This window comes from Cololabis saira, chromosome 8 (genome assembly GCF_033807715.1).
Source record: "Cololabis saira isolate AMF1-May2022 chromosome 8, fColSai1.1, whole genome shotgun sequence".
In the NCBI taxonomy this organism is placed as follows: Eukaryota; Metazoa; Chordata; class Actinopteri; order Beloniformes; family Belonidae; genus Cololabis; species Cololabis saira.
This window is the reverse complement of record NC_084594.1, coordinates 41,809,826-41,830,318: the sequence shown is the minus strand read 5'-3', so window position 1 is coordinate 41,830,318 and position 20,493 is coordinate 41,809,826. Positions and strand designations below refer to the sequence as shown.

Sequence of the window (20,493 nt, the reverse complement as noted above, 5' to 3'; positions counted from 1 at the left end):
TGCCGACCTTTTATTCTACCAAAGCCAGTGGGTTTGGGTGGCAGGGCGGACCCCACGTGGGGAACAATGCTCGGGCTGGTCGGTGTCGAGCTGCAGAGGATCAGTCTGCACATGCACCTCATGCTTTTGTGACCAAACAGTTTGAAAGAAAACAAAAACTCCCTGTATGACTGCTCTACTGCTCCATCAATCATGCCCCCCTATATATATATATATATATATATATATATATATATATATATATATATATATATATATATATATATATATATATATATATATATATACAAATGTTAAAATTATTATAATTAAACGATCAGTAAACAACTACACATACAAGTAAAGCTTTGAACATCCCGTACTATGCTTTTTCTTTCAAAGATTCAAAATTCATTGCCTAACCGTGCCGGGTGGTTCCTATAGAAACTGCAGTTTGAGAAGTATCCGTATCAGCTGTCCAGTGAGGAACAAAGAGACATTTAGAGATGAGTATGTTTCAATATCAAAAAGATTGACGTTATCTATGTGTGTGAAAGCATGAACGGGTTCCAAACTGAAACGGTGAAACGACAACTTGATTACTTGATTACTTGAGAAGATGTTTGACAACGTTGAAGTTAAACTGCACACCTTTTATTCTGAGAGCAACATTAACTTAAATGTTGAAATGTCCTTCTTTTTTTCTCTTTTATATTAAGCCATCATGCTGTTAATTGCTAAATGCTGGTTTGCTCAGCTGGAAGGAAAGGAGGTCTCCTCGAGCGCTTTGATGCTTGCTGAGGGCCGGCTGATTGGATCCCGTCCCCCAGCGCGCTGCAGCTTCTCCCCGCTACAGGCCTGTCCTCTCTCCACCAGCGTTCCCGGGAGTTAAACGCTGTTGTGATCACTGCCTGACAAACACAGGCTTCTTTGAAGTGACAGAGCAAGCTTGATGGGGAGGAGTGGCCTTTGTTTCCCTGATTCTGTTCATGGAAGACCCTTCATCTTCTCTCTTGTTTTGTTCTTGAATAAACAACTCTGTTGTAATTACATCCGGTTTAATTGATCACTTGTTAACCTCTTATGATGTGATTTTCGGAAAATGTGTGTTTTTACCTTTCAACTACCGACATTTTTAAATGGATTAATTTGTCAAAACAAAAAAGAACAAAAGATGAGGTGTAGTCTGTAAAACTGTGACGTTTTTACTTTCTTCAGAGGCTTTTACCGTACATCTTCACGCTCTCCAGAAAAGCCTTTTGGAAGTTTATAAAAACCTTTTGCATTGCTCAAGCCTGATTGAGTAAACGGGTTGGTTTGGCGTTAAAGTGACTCCAGGTAAACCGGTGCGTGCAGTATCGCAGCAGCCTGATCTATACTTGCCAAGTAAAGATATTTCAAATGCTTCATGCGAGCTCGGCGACTCTCCAAAATGAGTACGTTTCACTGTGTGAACCACAAGCGTACAGAATGTGATGTTTCGGAGGCAGCAGACCGAGTGATTGACAGAAAGTTCGTATTTTCTCATAGGCTCGAAAAGCTCATGTGCCAGAATTGAAATGACATGCAACTGAGTCAGATTTAACTCTGATTAGGAGAAACACTGCTCAGTCTGTTGCTCCTAAACTCCAGAAGCTATGGGTTTAATTGTCATGCTGTCTTGCGGATTTGTGAAGTACTCTTGTTTCCAAAGTTTGAAAGACGAGTCAGTATATTGAGAAGAGAGTAAGTGGGTAGCAGAATGAAATGAGACAAGTCGCCAATGAAGGAGTTCTGGGACTCCAGCCAGGCAGGCGCTGGACTCTGCATATTATCTACCAAATGTCATATTCAGGAAGAAATATACACTAATAAAAGTGTTATTTAATATGTCAGTAACATTATGTATTGTTGCTTGAGATGGAGAGGCTCATGAAGACTTCTTCCCCACCCTGTTGTGTGCAGACGCTGGGAAAGCTTGTGGTTTTGCTGACGGGGGGACACACAACTAAGCATGGATCAATAGGGTGGCGGGTTGTTTCCCTAACTGACTCCCCGAGCCATTTCACCCTGGGATCACGCTGTGCAGTCTAGACCGGCTTTGAGAAGTCCCCTGTGTCTTTTAACAAAACAAACGGTTGTTGCTGGACTTTTTCCGCTCCATCAAGCAGCATATAGTTGCTGAAGGCTTCCTGTAGCTGCTGTCAGGAGGAGGTTTTCCCCAACAGTGATCCACTAGCACCCAGTTCACTTCATCTGCTCCTTATAATCACGTTGTATACAGAACACAAACCAGCACACGCTCACCTGCTTTACCAGTCTGGATCTCTACATCCTGGCTGAAGCGGCCACAGCCCGCAGACGTTCTGGCTCGGACCTGGAAGATGTACTTGGTCCCCGGCTTCAGACCGGACACCCGGGCACTGGTGTTTCTAGACCTCAGAGTGGAAAAGGTTTCCTCGTCGTTTTCCTGTCAGAAAAACAAACATATTCAAAACTAGGATTTTGGAAGCTGGCATCCATGAAATGAACAATGATGGAAGTCTGGATAGATCGGATTAACTTATGGCGTTTTTCCACTAGCACCTACTCGTCCCGCCTCGGCTTTGCGCTTTCCCACTAGGGGTCTAACGGGCCGAGTAGATACTTTTCTGTATCTATTCTGCTGAGGTTCTAACCTGCTGAGTCGGCTGTATCTGACATCATCACACTACAGGCCACCGATTGGTCGGGGGGTTGGAGTCAGACGTCTGAGTCAGGAGGAGGAAATCAGAGAAAGAGACTCTGGCGGCTTCTTGTTCATTTTATTCAACAGGCAATGGCAGCAAAAGTCTGTTTCATGATCCAACTCTGAGGGTCAGATGTTCATAAACCTGGTGCTGACGAGAGAATTAAAAAGGGATGTAGACGGGCGATAAGGAACGACCAGATCTACCAGGAGCTCTGTCTCTTCATAGCTGCTCAGGGCTCCAGCTGACTTTTCAGCAGCGCTGAGACAAACTAAAAAAAAAATAAAGCGTCGCCGCTTGAAGCTTCTCTCACTCTCATTTTTTAACTTGATATCGAAAACAAGCCACAGACCCAGCAGCACATCTATCATCTCCTCCAGGTTCTACATATTTAGTGTTGTTGTCTTCTTCGTTTAGATCATACAATCAAATACGTCACAGCAGCTTCACTCCAACCTCCTACTTCTGCTCCAGGTGCTGAATTGTTATGGAAAAGAAACCAAGCAGAGTTGAGATGACTAGGTGCTAGTGTAAAAGTGCCATTAGTGTGTTCTTCATTTGGTACAGTTCAGGAATGAGCTCAGCATCCTCCTCAGCTGGTTCCAACCAAACAGATCTTGCACTTTCTCTTGACCCACAGCTGTCCTTTCACCGTCAACTGCTTCATCTTCCACCTCTGACATACAACTTATTGTGGCTTCATTGTTTTCTCCTAAACCACCTCCGGAGAGCTGCAGGGGAGTTCCCTCCACCCACAGTAGCTCAAGAAATCAGTTGACGTTCACAGTAATTGAAGGAATAGATTTTGCTTCCAAACTCAGTCATTTATGAAGTTTCTTTCTGCTGAAAAGACACAAGAACTTAAAAGTAAACTTTCAAGTTAAGCGTTGCACAAATGACGGGTAAGAAAGAATTATGAGGTTGTCTTTTTTTAACTATGAAGAAAGTCCAGCCGTCTCTTACTCTTCAGAGGAAATGCAGAAAGAGCTTAACCAATGCTCCATCTAATTGTTACAATCTGTTTTTAACAAGCAGACTTGTTTCCGCTCACACTGTTGGCTCTTATTGGAATGATACCACCAGGTATCTTTTCATCCGCTTTCATCTTCATGCTTTGAAAAGTATTATCTTATTTTCTTTTTTTTTGTCCTAGTTAATCCTTTAATTTATGATGCATCACTTGTCTGAAAGTGAAATTTGAAGCTTATTATGCCAGCTTGCGATTCAAGGATTTTTTGTTTGTGTTCATAAATAGAAATGCATCGTCTTGAAGGACACTATCTTCTTTTTCACTGTCCGTTCAGAATCAACTTCATTTTTACTATTGTTTATGTTCTTGTTTTGTCAACATGTGCCCGCTGCAGTATCTTAATTCAAAGACTGCACGGTGTTGGAGGATGTCATGGTCAACGATGATAAGATGTGCTTTCAAACAGCAGGAAGGCAAATAATTTGTGTGTCTTTTAGGATGGATTTTATCTTCATCATCCGTGGCAACCGAGGTCCTGCTGTGACACCACTTTCCCAGTGACTCATTGTTGTTTAGCACTAAAGAACGCTCGAGGAAGCACATTGCTGACTTGTCCACTTGAAATCCCCCGCAGGCGTCTCAGGCCCTGAGTGAGGCCAGATTAAGACACCGGCATAAGAGACGGGCTAATCCTTCAGCACTCTCCACACCCTCCTGCTTGTTTGGCTATGAGACTGCCGGCTCCCGGGCTGCTCCCTCTGCAATTAGGTGATCTCTATCTGCAGACACACATCTATCCTTCCAGTGACTCACACACACAAACGCACCTTCTCTCGCTGCAGTTAGTTCATTTGCGAGGCGTCGTGCAACCCACCGGCCTCTTGCTGTCACTGTCACTTTCTCTAACGGTGGAATCTATGTTGTCCTCCCTCTCAACCTTCATTTCCTCTCAATTAGCAGAGCTGCCACTACGATCTTTCTCTCAGATCAAGTTATCTACAGTCCAGCCAGCTGCCTCTGCCTTGCATTGGCGGTATCTAAAATCGGCAGCCCTTTGAAGACAATGAGCTCACAGGTATAATTAAGACGGCATTGCTCTCCTCCTTCACCAGCTCTCTCGCTAGTCTGCATGTGAGTTCTTTTTTTGGAAAATGAATAAAATATGTTGACATGACAGCACTGTTTTGGGGCTGCTTATGTGCAGGGTTGAGATGCTGTTACACTGCAAAACGTCTAACATGCAGTTGTTCATTCAATCTAATAACTGACATTCAAAGCAGAATTAAATTATTGATTTGATTGTGAAACTGTTTCTTTTTTGCATTTTAAAGCATCACTTTTGATTTGTATGGAACTAAATATCCGTTCAAAGGACACGAGACAAAGTTTTTGATTTCTCTCAAATCATATATTTGTTTCCATGCTCAGCAGATAATATTTTTATTTTGAGTCAAATGTACTTTGCCGTTGCCAAAATGGCAAATAATAGCCCTATTTAAGTTGGGTTGCCAGCCACCACCAAAGCTAGCCATCTTTGTGTGACTGTAGCTTGTACAGTAGCTGACACTATCAGGCGAGCTGGAGCTGGTTAACGCGTTTACCGGCAGGTGTCACAGTCATACCTGTCAAGTTTTGGATTTAAAAATAAGGGACATTTTCCACCACCCACTGTCCCACCAGCTCAACCCAGGTCCAGTATCCCTGGCATTTTGAGACAAGAAATCCAAAATAACTACCTGTCAACCACTTACAAACTAGAATTATGTGCTCAGAGCCGGATAGGACGACCTTTGTTGACACTGAAATGCTGTGGACATTCCTGTGTATGTAATTCCTATAATAGAGCCTAAATGAAAACACAAAGGGGAATTAAAGCACATTTATTTATTTTAAATATTTTCAGTGTATATGCATATTGATTGTCTTCAAGTGAAACATTTACATTTTCTTTTAATTTGTCATTTTCACTCATGTGGCTCTCTGACATTCACTGACCGATGACACAGACGCATGTTTCTGTATCTCACTTGTGTGTGTTTGGGGTGTGCCTGTGTGTGTTGCACGTCTCTCTCGCTATATATATATATATATATATATATATATATATATATATATATATATATATATATATATATATATATATATATATATATATATATAATGTGTCTATGCGTGCGTGATACTCTGCCGTGCGCTACCAAGAGCGCCAAGGAGAATTGTTAATGACTTATTTTAGAGACGGAAATAACACGCCACCATATACATAAGATGAATCACACAAGACTATTTAGTTAAAGTGACTTTCAGGCGAGACCAGGAAAAATGGGCATTGTCCCATGAAAATGTGATTTTGGTCGAAAACAGTTGGCTCTATGCCAAAATGAGTTTCCAATCCCGGGTCTGGAGTGTGTTTAGTACATGGTAAACCCGGCCCCAGATTGCAGCACTAGCTTGTTGATAAGGATATGTATGTAAGGATATGTATGTCAGGGTACTTGGTATATTTCCTGGTGCGGTCATGTTGTCTATAAAGAAGTAACATTATTCTTGTTTATTCTTTTCTGTATGCCTTCAAAACCACAGATGAAGACAAAACTGCCACAATCAAGGAGTTTCTTGATTAAGTATGATGTATATAATTAACCACTAACATGACCATTAGCATTTTAATCCCTGATATCTGATGCGGATAGGTATCCTGTTCCATTTTTATTTTGTGAATGCAGAGGTGTGTAGTAACGAGTTACATTTACTCTGTTACATTTACTTGAGTATGTTTTGGGAAATTTTGTACTTTAAGGAGTAGTTTTGAATCACTATACTTTTTATTTTTACTTGAGTAGATTTGTGAAGAAGAAACTGTTCCTCTTACTCCGCTACATTAGGCTACGTTGAGCTGTTACTTTTCTTTTATCCCTTTTATCCGCGTACGTGTCAATCTCATGACATCCCCGGGTGATTCTTTGAGAAAAATGTTTGTTTTTGCATTTTTTGTCACATTTACACAGACTCAAACACACACACAAACACACAGAGTTTCTATGAGTTCATGGGCTTGTTCTAGTTCTGACTGGTTAAAAAAGAAAAGTACAAAGGCTTAAAATTTTGTGCTACTTGTGCTAAATTTATTTTTTATTCTGTTATTATTTTATTATTTATTAAAGTACTTGAATTTACTTTAAGATTATTTTAATTTAAGCTATTTTTTATTAATTTAAATTTATTTTATTATTTTATTGATTTAATTTGCCTGAAGATGATTATTTTGTACTTTTGTCTGTTTGAATGGTTGTGTTAAAAAAATAAATCAGACATTACTCAACAGTTACTCAGTATTTGAGTAGTTTTTTCACCAAGTACTTTTTTACTTTTACTCAAGTAATTATTTGGATGACTACTTTTTACTTCTACTTGAGTCATATTATTCTGAAGTAACAGTACTTTTACTTGAGTACAATTTGTGGCTACTCTACCAACCTCTGTGTGAATGTCAGTGATTATGGTCTAAGTCATAATTTGGCAAATGCTGTGTCTTTTTAAAATGTTGAAAGGAAGTGTGTGTGTCTTAAGTTGAAGGATGTGTGGGCCTTTACACACTGACAGCATGTGCCCTTCCTCTGCATACACAGTTATATTTCTGTAACGTACATTAGTGCTGTCCCTGCCTCGCTGACCTTCTGCCTTGGCGAGCCATTGTTGCATCTGTGAAGTGACCAGTGACAATGCCAGCTCTTCCACAAACTGTTGAGATGCTTCTCCAATGCCTTGGCTGGAAAATAAAGCTTGCCTAGTCTCCACATGGCAGAGTGAGCCTTTTGACTGTCCCTGCAGGATGCCGATGCTGATATTAGGAGGGAGCGTGTCCTTAAATCTCTCATCATCTACCCGGGAGAACGTGTTGACAGCCCGATAAAAGAATACATGGTATGTCCAGATCTGTTCTCTCTTTACATGAGATGCAACTTAATTACTCTTGGGGGAAACTTGACAGCTCTACTATTGCTCTGCAATGATTAATCAATGAATAATCAACTATTGAATTAATGGACAGCTATTTTGATAATCAACTAATCGTCTTTTTTTTCTTCCATAAAAAGTCAAAATTCTATGAATTCCAGCCTCTTAAATATGAATATTTCAGGTTTCTATTGTCTATGATAGTAAAGTGAATATCCTTGGGTTCTGGACTGTTGGTTTTGTCTTCTTGGGTTTTGGGGAACAGTGATCAACATTTTTCACCATGTTACAGACCAAATGCCAAATACATTCATCATGTTTTTTGTTGATTGATTTACAATATGTAATTTTCCATGAAGTATCAATCTTTGTTGTGTTTATTATTAATTTGCACATAATTAAAGCAATATTTAAAAGTAATTTTAAGGAATATGCATTTCATAATCCGGTTCAAATAATGATTCCAATAGAAGGTGACTCATCGACTATCAAAATAGTCATTAGTTGTAGTCCTAGATTTATCGGGTGTCCCCGGGTGTTCATTTACACATTTTGTCCCATATTTTATCCGACAAAGATGAAGCTAAGCAAGAACTGGCGAGTACCACCATGGCGATCTTGGTCTTCAGAGAGAACTTGAGCCTTCTACATCCAAGATATCAGGATGATCATAATGGTGTGGAAGTCCTGAGTGAGTTGCCTTCTGTCGCAGCTGGAGTGGCAATGGTCTTTAGTCTCTGTCATGTTCTTAACATGAGCATCTGGTTCACCTTTGAGACTCTTCAGAAGATCCTGACAGAGCTTGATTCCAAAGAGATGACGTCCAAGAATCGTAAACTGAATTGTGAGCTCCACACTGCACAGTAGTACGTATGGCATGTTTGAGTGAGTGTGTGCACGTGTATGTGTGTGTGTTTCAGTAGCCTGTAGTTACGACAGGCTGAGCCAGCACTGTCAGAGGGAGAGAACCTCAGTGGCAATTATTTGCACCTAGCCAAGGGGTGCTATAGCCATTTAATGCTGTTATGTTGGTTGGCCTTGAGTGAGGTTTTTTTTTTTTTATTTAATCTGGTTTTAGAGGAACAGCACTGCTTTCAGAAAGCAACATTTCATTTACAGTTCAGATGGGATACAGCATGCATGTGTAAAGACTTTCTGTTTGTTAATTTGCTTGGTAGGCAATCTATTTCTTTGTCTTGCATATATGTATACAGTAATCCCTCGCGATAACGCGGTTCACCTTTCACGTCTCGCTCCTTCACGGATTTGCATTGTGCATTGTGTTCTGCATTCTGATTGGCTAAACAGTCTCCCTGCTTCTTCACTTCCTGTGTTTCAATAATGTTACAGTTTAATATGTACTGTACATGTACATAAAACAGCTTGCCAAATTTAAGTTTGAAAATTTTCTCCAAAACCCATAATGTCGACAAAACGTTCTGCCTCGATTCTCCCGTTCAGATCCAGTTACTTGGGTCGTGGTGGGACGGTGCTGATCTCCGCTATTTGAAGCCTTGTATAATAATTGTAAAAAAGATAAAAGGTTACTACTTCACGGATTTCACCTATCACGGCTTCTTTTTGGAAAGTGACCCCCGCGGAAAACGAGGGATTACTGTATATCCATTCATATATTTGTCTTGAGGTCATATCTGTTGAAAATATTGCAACAGATTCCAAGTTCTAAAACCATCACGATAAAGAATGCCCATTTGAAAGGAAGATTTCAGTTGCCAGAGGGCGACACACATGTAGATTTCTTTTTCACATTATAAGAGCACAGTGTGCATAACATATTTGTGTATTTGTAAATCGTTTTAAATACCGGTATATGGAGTTTTTTGGTCTTCTACCGGTTGCAAGTTTTATACAAGTTTTATACAATTAATGTCTCTAAATATTGTGCCATTGCACTAAATCTGTATATCAATGATCGTCTCTACTGATTATGGTTAAAATGTTTAAAAACAATAAATAATTTTTGAAATAATCTGTTGGCCAACTGTCTCGTTTTTTGTTATTTTTGAAGTGAAGTAAAATAAAATGTGAAAAATATAGTTTGATAATATGTAAATGAATTAACTTCAACGCAAACATATTAATTCATGTTAATTTGGTTCAATGTGAATACATTATGTTGGTTCAATTTCAATATATTAGCTTGGTTCAATAATTGAAATATGGTTGTATGTGAAGAAATGTATTTTGATCAAAGTAAAGAATTAAGGTTGGGTGAAGTAATATGGTTTACATCAAGATAAAAGAATCAGAACATAATCAGGTGAATCAATTTAAATTCTGTGAAGTCAAATATTTTGGATGTGAAAATTAGACCTCAATTTTTTTAGCTTGAGCAAGCTTATTCTTTTTACAGTGTGGTCGGGTACAGTACCTTCTCGTGGTATTTGATGTCGTACTCCAGGATTACGCCGTTGGGCTGGTCGGGTTCATGCCACAACAAAGTCACACTGTTCTGGCTGGTGTTCTCCTGACGGATGGCCAACACTTCAGAGGGAGCTGCACAACAAACAGAGAGATGTTAGTTTAGGATGTTCCTCTGCAGAAAGGTGCTGGGATCATTATGCAGTAAAGCCTTGATTACACAGAACCTGCTCATCATAAAGCTAATAAAACACTTTAACAGCTCCTTTTTCATTGCGTGCTCCTAGAAGTAAACAAAACCACTTGTTTCTCAGCATCCCTCTCTTTTTTAAAAACACTGACAGCTGGACAACGTTACTTCAAGCTTCAATGACATTTCCTCTCTCCTCCTCTCCACAGAGACCATCTAATACACAGATGGACTGACCATAAAACTGACCCAATCTAAAAATGGACTAAATATTTATATCAGTAATATTTAAGAAGGTATATTAGTATCTTTAATAAAGAGAGAACATTTTAGATTTGAGAGCATTAGTCTGTGTTTTCACTTTCACATTCTGTATTGCTGTGTCTCAAAAGTCTTTGCTAAAACTCAGAATGTCCGTTGTTGCGTGCAGAAACATTATTTTTGTCCCCAGAACTAACATTCTGCTCTCAAATCCACGGCTGCTCACACAACCCCCCCCCCCCTCTGAAGTCACAGCCCCTCCCTTCTGCTACCAGGTTTTTCCAGCGCGCTCAGGAAACTTGTCCTTGCAGATTTTTCTTTGTACTTTCGAACTGTTGTGTAATACCACCAAGCGCCAGCCATCTACTTTCTGGGCTGAGTCATGTCATAAACGTCTGCCAGCAGCTCTGCAGATGTTTCAGGTTCGGCTGAAGGTAATGGGAGCAAATCTAACTTAAATTGACGTGCGGGAGGCATCGCGAGTAACATGGCTTCGCCCCGTACAAAGAAAAACAGCCTTCAAAACAGCCTTCAAAACCCTGAAAGATCCTGCATGCTCGTTTGTCTGGTGCACCATCAGAAAATCAGTGAAATAGAATCAAAGTTAGTACAAGATTTTATTATATCATGCACAATGTTTTCAAGCCGGAGGTACACTTCTCTCAAACCACATAGGCAGGAGAGAAATGCACACCGTTGTCATCAATCCAGTCGTATTTATACTAAAAAGGGAGGTGTAAATATCTGAACTATTTTAACAGCCTAGTCATAAAACAGGAGTTGACCCTGCAACTAGAGAAAACAGCTGAACTATAGCTGAACTCCTGAAAAGGAGGTGAGCCTGCAAATACAGAAAAACCACCAGTGTAGAATCTTATACAAAAACCCTTCAAACTCTTATACAATTTCATAAAATCCTAACAACCCTCTTCAGAAAGCAATGAGTTATTTGACCTAATGCTTCATCCATTGTTCAATACAGGGGGGGCAGTTGCTTATGGAGTTAGCAGCTTGTGCAAGATTAACACAAGCTGCTAACTGACACAAAAACATTTGAAACAGGGATTCCTACTGATAATGTTTGCTGACAGCTCCACAGTTACTCCAGGGTGGGTTGGCTGAGGGAGCTGGAAGCTGCGGTGAGTTGGCCATTTCAGGCCCCTTCAAATTGGATGTCTGCTGGGAACCAGGGTGGAATGTTGGTCACGTCTAACCTGAGCAGCAGGCCCACTGACTGCAGGTCTCACTGGAGCTCTGCTACAGGACTGTCTCAGAAAATTAGAATATTGTGATAAAGTCCTTTATTTTCTGTAATGCAAAAATGTCATACATTCTGGATTCATTACAAATCAACTGAAATATTGCAAGCCTTTTATTATTTTAATATTGCTGATCATGGCTTACAGCTTAAGAAAACTCAAATATCCTATCTCAAAAAATATATTAAAATAATAAAAGGCTTGCAATATTTCAGTTGATTTGTAATGAATCCAGAATGTAAGACATTTTTGTTTGTTTAATTGCATTACAGAAAATAAAGAACTTTATCACAATATTCTAATTTTCTGAGACAGTCCTGTAGTCCTTGTTTCAGATCTGGCAGCACTCATGTATGCCGTTTTGGTATCAAATTTACAATGAAGCTGTTTGGAAAGATTAGATCAAGATAGATGTGAAATAATATCAGTTAACATAACCTACACCAGTGGAGCTAAAACAGTCACCCGTGACTGACATAAGGTGGGTGTTCTTCAGCTTCAGCTCGTCCCGCCTACTTGCAACATGGCGCCGTGCAAGACAGACATGGACAAAAAGAGGCTTCAAAAACACTATTCACAAAACGTACTTGAGTGAACACCAATAGGTAAAAAAAAAAAAAAAAAAAAATGACTGCAGCAGAGCTTGAGGATGAGGACTGGTTTTTACTTGCACTGAGAGCATGCCCAGAATGCTTCCTCTTCAGTCTGTGCGATGACTCTTATTTTTTGTTCAGTTTAAGTTGAAGTCTGTTGTCATAGCATTTCTTTTCACTTTCAGTTTCTCCTTTTTTAAATGTGCACTCAGTACTTTCCTTGTTCACACTGACGGCAAAGTCTTTCAGCCTGTTGCAGGCTTGTTTCCTGCCTCTAGTTAAAAAATCCAACCCCTGGGACCAAAGGGAGAAGATTTGGCAGCTACTGGAATGATCATCCTACTAAGACCAGCGTGACTTTATCTTGACGTCTGCAACCAGACAGAATCCAAGTAGAACCCAAAGTATCCTGCACCGAACTCAGGAGAAGCCACTTTGGTTGAATGCATCTCCACTGGGGTCATCAGTACCCCTCCTGCACTGCCGCATGGACATCAAGTAGAAAACTTTATACTTCTTTCATTCCAGTGAAGATTGTAGGTTGATGTTCGGTAAACTTCAAACAATGTGGTAAATTCAATCTAACATTTTTCTCCGTCTTCTCTTTTCCTGCTCAGCTCAGTCTTCTTATGTCAGATCTTATGATCCAGGTTTCTACCCCCCTTATGATCCAGGTCCTGGTCCAGGTTTCTTCCCCCCTTATGATCCAGGTCCTGGTCCAGGTTTCTTCCCCCCTAAAGGGGAGATTTTAGCTGCCACTGTTTGGCTTAAGGTTTTTTTTCCCACTATGGGAGTTTTTTACCCACAACTGTTTATGTTATGTTTATGTAATAATTGCTCGGGGGTCAGGTTTTTGTCTCTGGAAAGATCCTAGAGACAACTTCTGTTTTAATAGACGCTATATAAATAAAATTGAAATTAATTGAATTGAATATATCCAGAATTACATTCTAAAGCCCAAATACAGATCAATTTAGCCAATGCAACCATTCACATGTGGGTTCATCCCCACCCCCCTTAGATGTGATTCATCACCATTGCCATTGCCAGTGTTTGATTGGTTTAGGAAGGTAACCAATAACAGCAGAGTGAGCTGGAGCAGTGGGAGGGGAAGCCGGGGGGTGGCGCGTATGGAGGATCAAAACTGACATAATTAAAAATAAGAGCAGGAATGTATACAATTTGTTTTTCCTTGTCCTTATACATGCATTCCTTGTTTTTTCATTCTCTCGTCTCCTCTTTCTACTTTATCTTATGCATTTCTGCCTCATTATACAAATGAGGAGTGATGCCCTCCTTGGTCCAGCTGCTCTGATATTGTTTAATAAATGGGAAGGCTCCTGCTTCTTCCTGTTGATTGACCAATAGTAGAGAAGCTGTCAGAAAACATAAAAGTATAAATGTTGATGGGAAAAGAGGACCCACAAATCTATCTTGAAAGACTGTTAGTGTAAGCCCATTTTTTAATTCAACTTTATCATCTTCATCAATACAGTGCTCTTCTTATGTGAACCTTTTATTTTCACTGTGAACTAATCAAAATCCCCGTGCTACAGCAGATCACCTCCCTGTAGATGAGTTTTGTCCTTTTATTTCTATCAAAGTTTCTGTTTCTATCTACCCAACGCGCTTTAAACACGCGTTCATCATCCAGGGATAATACGCCTATAGTTTCACTTTGTAAGGTGTTGACTTGAATTAAATAATCAACAGCAAGGCTGTAGTTATATCTTTTGTGCCCTTATTCAGTAAGGTGATGTGTTATACATAAAACTAACAGTTACAGTTACTTTGATGTGATAATGTACTCCTTTTAAGTACACTATATGGCCAATGGAACAGGACAACATATTAAGCACACAAATCTAACACTATTATTTATTATTATTGTGTACAGCTAGAATACTACTATATTATTGTAATTGACAGTATTACATCCATATTACATATAAAGTTGTTAAAGTTGCCTCTAAAAAGAAGTTGATGTTTTCTCTTCCTCTAAAAAGCACATCTGAAGAAAACTTTCTGAAAAGTATAAGACCAAAAAGAAAGATGTTTCACATGAACCCTTTCCCACCTACATGGACCCAGTGTTGGCACTGGAACCAGGCCAGAGCTTTTTCAACTTTAGTTTCATCAAAGTACCAGTGTGCTTTTCCACAGGAAGGGAGCTAACACCTACCACAGAGCTACATCATTAAATCCCTTTGAATATGCTGTTACTTGTGATCGTTGCTCCATGTGGTGCATTGAGCAGCAAAATTATTAAAAATGGAAAGAGCTCAAATGTTTCTACTTCTCCTGTAGCTTAGTGCTCATATTGGAGTTCCGTTTTTCATCCTTCTTTCTTGGATTAGGCACACTACTGTAGATGCTAGACGTCTGGGGTATTATGGGGCTTTTCCATTAGCACCTACTCGGCTCTACTCATCTCAACTCGGCCTGGTTTCTTTTCCATAAAGATTCAGCATCTGTAGCAGAAGTAGGAGGTTGGAGTGAAGCTGCTGTGACATATTTGATTGTGTGATTTAAACGAAGAAGAAAACAACACTAAAGATGTAGAACCTGGAGTTGTTTATGTTATATGTGCTGCTGGGTCTGTGGCTTATGTTCAATGTCAAGTTAAAAAATAAGATTGAGAGAAGCTTCAAGCGGCAAGGCTTTTTAATTATTTTTAGTTTGTCTCTGCACTGCTAAAAAGTCTGTTGGTAGTCATGAGCAGCCATAGACTGATAAAGCTCCTAGTAGATCTTTTCGTTCCTCATCCCCCCATCTAGATTGCTTTGAATTCTCTCCTCAGCCACCAGGTTTATGAACATCTGCACCTCACAGTTGGACCATAGAAAAGACTTTTGTGCCGCCATTGTTTGTCAAATAAAATAAACAAGAAGCCGTCAGTCTCTCTTTCTCTGATTTCCTCCTCCTGACTCAGACGTCTGACTCCAACCCCCCGACCAATCGGTGGCCTGTAGTGTGATGATGTCAGATACAGCCGACTCAGCCGCTTATGGCGCTTTTGCATTAGTACCGCCTTAGCCCGGCTCGGCTCCGCAAGGCTCGTCGCGGATCTTCCCGTTTGTCCCCGTTTGTTTTTCCACAGCCAGGTGAAGAGTGGGGGGGTTTGGGTGAAGCGGCTGTGACGTACTCGATTGCGCAACACCTTTGTTCATGTCGGCGCTGATCAGAAATCAGCTGGAGCCGCGAGCGGCTGAGAAAAAAACAGCCCGTCTACATCCCTTTTTTAATTCTCTCGTCAGCCCCCAGGTTTATGAACATCTGCACCTCAGAGTTGGATCATGAAACAGACGTTTGCGCTGTATAATAAAATCGCTGCGAGCCGCGAGTCGCTCTCGCGCTGACTCCCGCTTCCTGATTCAAACGTCTGACGGCCCCGCCCCCCGACCAATCAGTGGCGCGGAGGGTGGTGACGTCAGAAATAGTCCCTGCTCAGCCCTGATTAGAAGCTCGCTGAAATGGTTACAGAAATAGTATCGGCTTGGAGCGGCTCTGCCCGCCTCAGCCCCTAGTGCAAAAGCGCAAAACGGGGCCGTGGCGGGTAGAACCGAGTTAAGGCGGTACTAATGCAAAAGCGCCATTAGAACCTCGGCAGAATAGTTAGAGAAAATTATCTACTCGGCACGTTAGACCCCTAGTGGAAAAGTGCCAGTAGAGACTCTGCTTTTAGCTGTTTGATTAATCCATTTCCAGCTCCTAAGAAAAGAGGATTTTTGCCAGCTTCAGTTTTCCTAGCCACAAGCTAGTATTTTGGCTTGAAAAACAAGAAACAACTGGTTCTAATGGAATTATTGGGTGAGGACGAGTACTGTTTCAGTGAAAACAGGGTGGATGCTCCTTCCAAACCATTCATAATGAGCTCCTGTATGTGACTGGTGTGAACCCTACCTGCCTGGTTTGTTGTGATGTTGACAACGGCATAAGGTGTTGGCTCTCTGCCCAGGTGAGTCACCGCATTCATGGCCAGGATGCGGAGGGAGTAGTTGGTGTGGGCCGCCAGGTTGAGCACCGTCACCCAAGGCTCCGTCAAACCAGTCTGGCGAGGGACGAACTTAACTCCTGCCGTTCCTAAACGCTCCACCATACCTCCACCTCCCACCCCGAGGTTCGCTCCTCCGCCCGCCTTCCCTCCACCGCTTCCTGGAGATGCTGTGCAGTCCTCGCAGGGTCCTTCCCCCGAGCATCTCCGACACAACACGCTGTAGAGAAGGTCGCTGCGTCCCCCGGTGTCCAGGGGGCGATCCCACTCTAAATTTACAGAGGTCCCGTTGACTGAGGAGATAACATTTACTGGAGCGGATGGAGGTCCTGAAGAAAAAAGATGGAGAGTCAAGTTCATTTGGAGATGTGATTATGGCAAAAAAGTGAATTACATTTTTAAAGGGGACCTATTATGGCATATAATGTCTATTTTAAACAGGCCTTGAATGTCTTAAAAACAAGCTTTTGATTGTTTTTGCTAAATAAATTAGAAATTCAGCCTCTGAGCCATGTCCTTTTCTTTACCGTTTCTAACCTCCTTCTCTATGCAGGATTCTGAGTGGGCGGGGCTATGATAATGAGGCTCTGTGCTGATTGGCTGCCTGAATGACGCGATACACCGCTACGAAAAAATGGTGGAAGCTCCGGCCGGCGGAGTTAAGCCTGAATTATGGTTCTGCGTTAAATCGACGCCTAACGCGGAACCATAAATCAGCCTTTACACCGTGTCATGCATGCGATGCGAGCGAGCGTCAGCGACAAAATCAATTCCATTGCTTCATTTTCTATTGGACTGTCCTAACTGGCCGCAGCGACGCAGCGCTGTGCAGCACGACACGGCGCGCCGTTTTGAGCTGAATATTTGTCGGATGCCCGGCTGCTTCTATTTTCTTCCTGTCGCTCGTGTTGAAAGCCGGTTGAAAGCGCTGTGGGAAACAGTCATGGATGAGGAACGGCTGATCCAGTTAGTTGAAATGAGGAGTTATCTCTATGATTCTTCCTCATTTCACAACAAAAACCTCAATAAAGTGGCAGCTGCTGGAGGGAGATGGACAGAGAGTACGATGTCACGCAGTGCTACGTGATAGTCGGACGCTCGCATGCAGTTACACGGTTTTATAGTTGTGGCCGTGGTTTCACGCATCGGAGGCCAAAACTTTGCTCCTGTTGTGACGTCATGACAGGAGCAGAATCTGAGCGGCTCGTAGAAGCCACATCACACTGGACGGCTCATCCAGGCGGCTGTACAGACACTGCAGAATTTGGTTGCTTTCCTCCTTCTCTGAGTTGGCAGGCTGAGGGGAGACCACTTTATATATGATAAAGCAAGAGAAAACCTATTTTTCATAATAGGTCCCCTTTAAGGAAAAGATATGATCGGTTCATGTCACCATCTCTGCTTTTATTCAAGTTCATTTCTGTTCATGTCCCGGAGTGGAGATGTTTTTAAATTCTGCTGATGCTTACGGGAGCATGAAGCTGCAGGCGGGTCATCTGCCGCCCGGTAGTAGTTGGAGTCACATGGGCAGGAGAGGGCGGCTCTGGTCTCTGAGTGGCTGTGCTGAGGACATTTACCACACGGGCCATCGCCTGCCACCGGCTTATAGAAACCCACCTCACAGGCTGCAGAGAGAGGGAGCATAAATAGAGTAAATAGAAATCTCATAGGGAAGCTGCACTCACACAATCACTCAAAGCATGATAAAACTCTGAGAGGGCGCAGCCAGACAGACATGAATCACAGCGAGCTGTGCATATCAACACCCAGTTCCAGTTTAGTTTTTCTTTTTTCAAAACTGTGTCATCTACTCCAAAGCATTTATTCTAGGACACAGCTCCCACCACCCCTTCACATACACACACACAACCACCAATTTGTGTATAATTACAAGCCTTAACTGCAGAAACTAGTGAGCATAAGAGATGAAAGTTGTACTTGTTTCTGCCCAGATTTGGGCTGAAAATGAGCTGCACTGTTGATACTCCCAGTGAGACCATCAGAATCTAGACCCCGTTTCAACTTTATTCAGCTCCTCTGATACATATTCACTTTTAACCCAGCTCTGATTAATAATGGAGAGAACTCTGATAAATATATTCTCTTTCCATGCACCTAATATGCTTCTGCTTCTGGTAAATGGGGTAGTTGTGAACCTAGCACACATGCAGCCACGCGTTGCTCATGTTTGCACTTCTCCACAAGCTAATTTATTTATTTATTTTACATTAATTTACAAAATCCATGAGCGTCAGTTTATACATGCAGTGTCTGTCAAAGCTTTACTTGTTACCTTGTGAAGTCGAAAGAGAACCGTTTTTGTTCTCAAGACTTAAAAGGTGCCGAAAGAAAATCATGAAATTGGATTAACAACATGAGTGGAATCATAATAAAGACAAAAGTAAAATTGGGCTTTCCTGTCTGGAACATCTTGAAAAGAAATGAAACCTTTCCATGATTGCACCTGAAAAGAACACGGATGTAAAGGCTACATGCAGTAGATTCACATGGGAGAGGTTGGTGATGCTGTTTGAATACGTTTCTCTAATCATGATGATTCACATCACATTTCAGGACAACTGGAGGGACATTATACCACACAGATTATGTATTATATTAGTGTCTTTACTGTGTAATTGCCCAATTGGGTTCAATCACTCTTTCCGTTCTGTTGTAATCAAGACGACAAAGTCTCATGAATATTGTCTATACTAATTTGCAAATATCTGAATTTTGATTAGCTTATTTGACAGCTATTTTTACGTCAGCCAGTAGGCACTTTATACTTCCAGTGATCAAACATTTAAACTATTTTGGATCAATTCTAAATATTTAATTGGTGAATAACTTTGAAAGGGATTGTTTAATCAAAAGTATTTCTTTAGAAAGTTGTGTATCCCAAATATTGGTTAATTGGCCTGCGATTTGAATTGTGCTATATGTTTCTTTTTTCTTTTTTAACACAGCGGCTTTAATAGCATACATTGGGAGGGATGAATTGGGTAAATTGGGAAGATTGGGTAAACTAAAATAGAAATCTTATTGCAGACCTGCCAAGATAAATGTCAGGGTTCTTTAGACCAGGTTTGATGAATGTATACATGTTTTTAGATTAGACCCTGGTATTATCCCTGGATGATGAATGTGTGCTTAATGCATATTGGATGATGTAAACGCTAGGTGTGTTATTGCCTCTCCGTTGCCTGAAAGCGAGGGACGAGTTGGGAGGCGTTATCCAGTGGAACTACGTAACATGAGGACACGCTATGTGTTTGGTCGGCCTCGCTGGCTTCACCAACATTGCACTGGATGATGCAGGCTCATCAGTTTGTCAATGAGTTTCTTATAAAACGTTCTTCTGATGTTTAGTCAATGCTTTGGAGACATTTTTAGGGAATTAAAAAAAACATATATATTATTAATATTATTGGCCACTGCAATAGCTACTGTTGTTTTTTGGATTTTTTTGGCACCACTCTTTTAAACTGTTCAGATAATTAATCACTGAGATAATTCTTCTCTAATTATCACCATTGTGACCCTGCTCTTTAAGGACTACAGTAATATAGCCTCAATAGCGCCCCCCCAACCCCCTAAAGATGGAAGTGGTGTCAGCCTCCTTAACCCAGATTGGAAGTTGGTTCCATAGTAATTGTTCCTGATCTACATTTGGATACTCTAGGAACTACTGTACGAGTAAACCTGCACTCTGAGAACGGAGAGCTCTGTTAGAAACATACGGTACTATCAGGTCTTGCAAATATTGCGGAGCTAGGCTGTTTTGGGCTTTATACGCAAGTAATAAAATTTTGAATTGGATTATGAATTTTACAGGTAGCCAATGGAGCGACGCTAACACTGGAGAGACGTGGTCTCTCCTGCTGATTCCTGTCAGTACTCGTGCTGCTGCATTCTGGATCAGCTGGAACCTATTCAGCAAATTACTTGGACATCCTGCTAATAACACATTACAGTAATCTAGTCTAGAAGATACAAACGCATGAACTAGTTTTCCTGCATCACTCTGCGAGTGGATTATCCTAATCTGCGATATTACGGAGATGTAAAAATGCTGTTTTACAAACCTGATTAAAATGCTGTTTAAACCACAACTTCTGATCGATAATAACACCAAGTTTTCGCACAGTTAGAGATCGCAACACCATCTAATGGTCTAATGGTTGGGACCAAAAATAATCA

The 20,493-nt window shown here is 41.1% G+C and overlaps 1 protein-coding gene across 1 annotated transcript in view; it reads right to left on the bottom strand.

The window, feature by feature from the left end:
• Nucleotides 1-20,493, bottom strand: part of epha8 (eph receptor A8) — a 206,199-nt gene that overhangs the window by 27,208 nt on the left and 158,498 nt on the right. Inside the window, exons 7-10 of the mRNA XM_061728015.1 lie at nt 17,763-17,918; nt 16,203-16,622; nt 10,007-10,131; nt 2,266-2,428 (exon numbers count right to left, since the gene is read on the bottom strand). Of these exons, the coding sequence (XP_061583999.1) occupies nt 2,266-2,428; nt 10,007-10,131; nt 16,203-16,622; nt 17,763-17,918 (864 nt within the window). The remainder of the gene's footprint in view (nt 1-2,265; nt 2,429-10,006; nt 10,132-16,202; nt 16,623-17,762; nt 17,919-20,493) is intronic.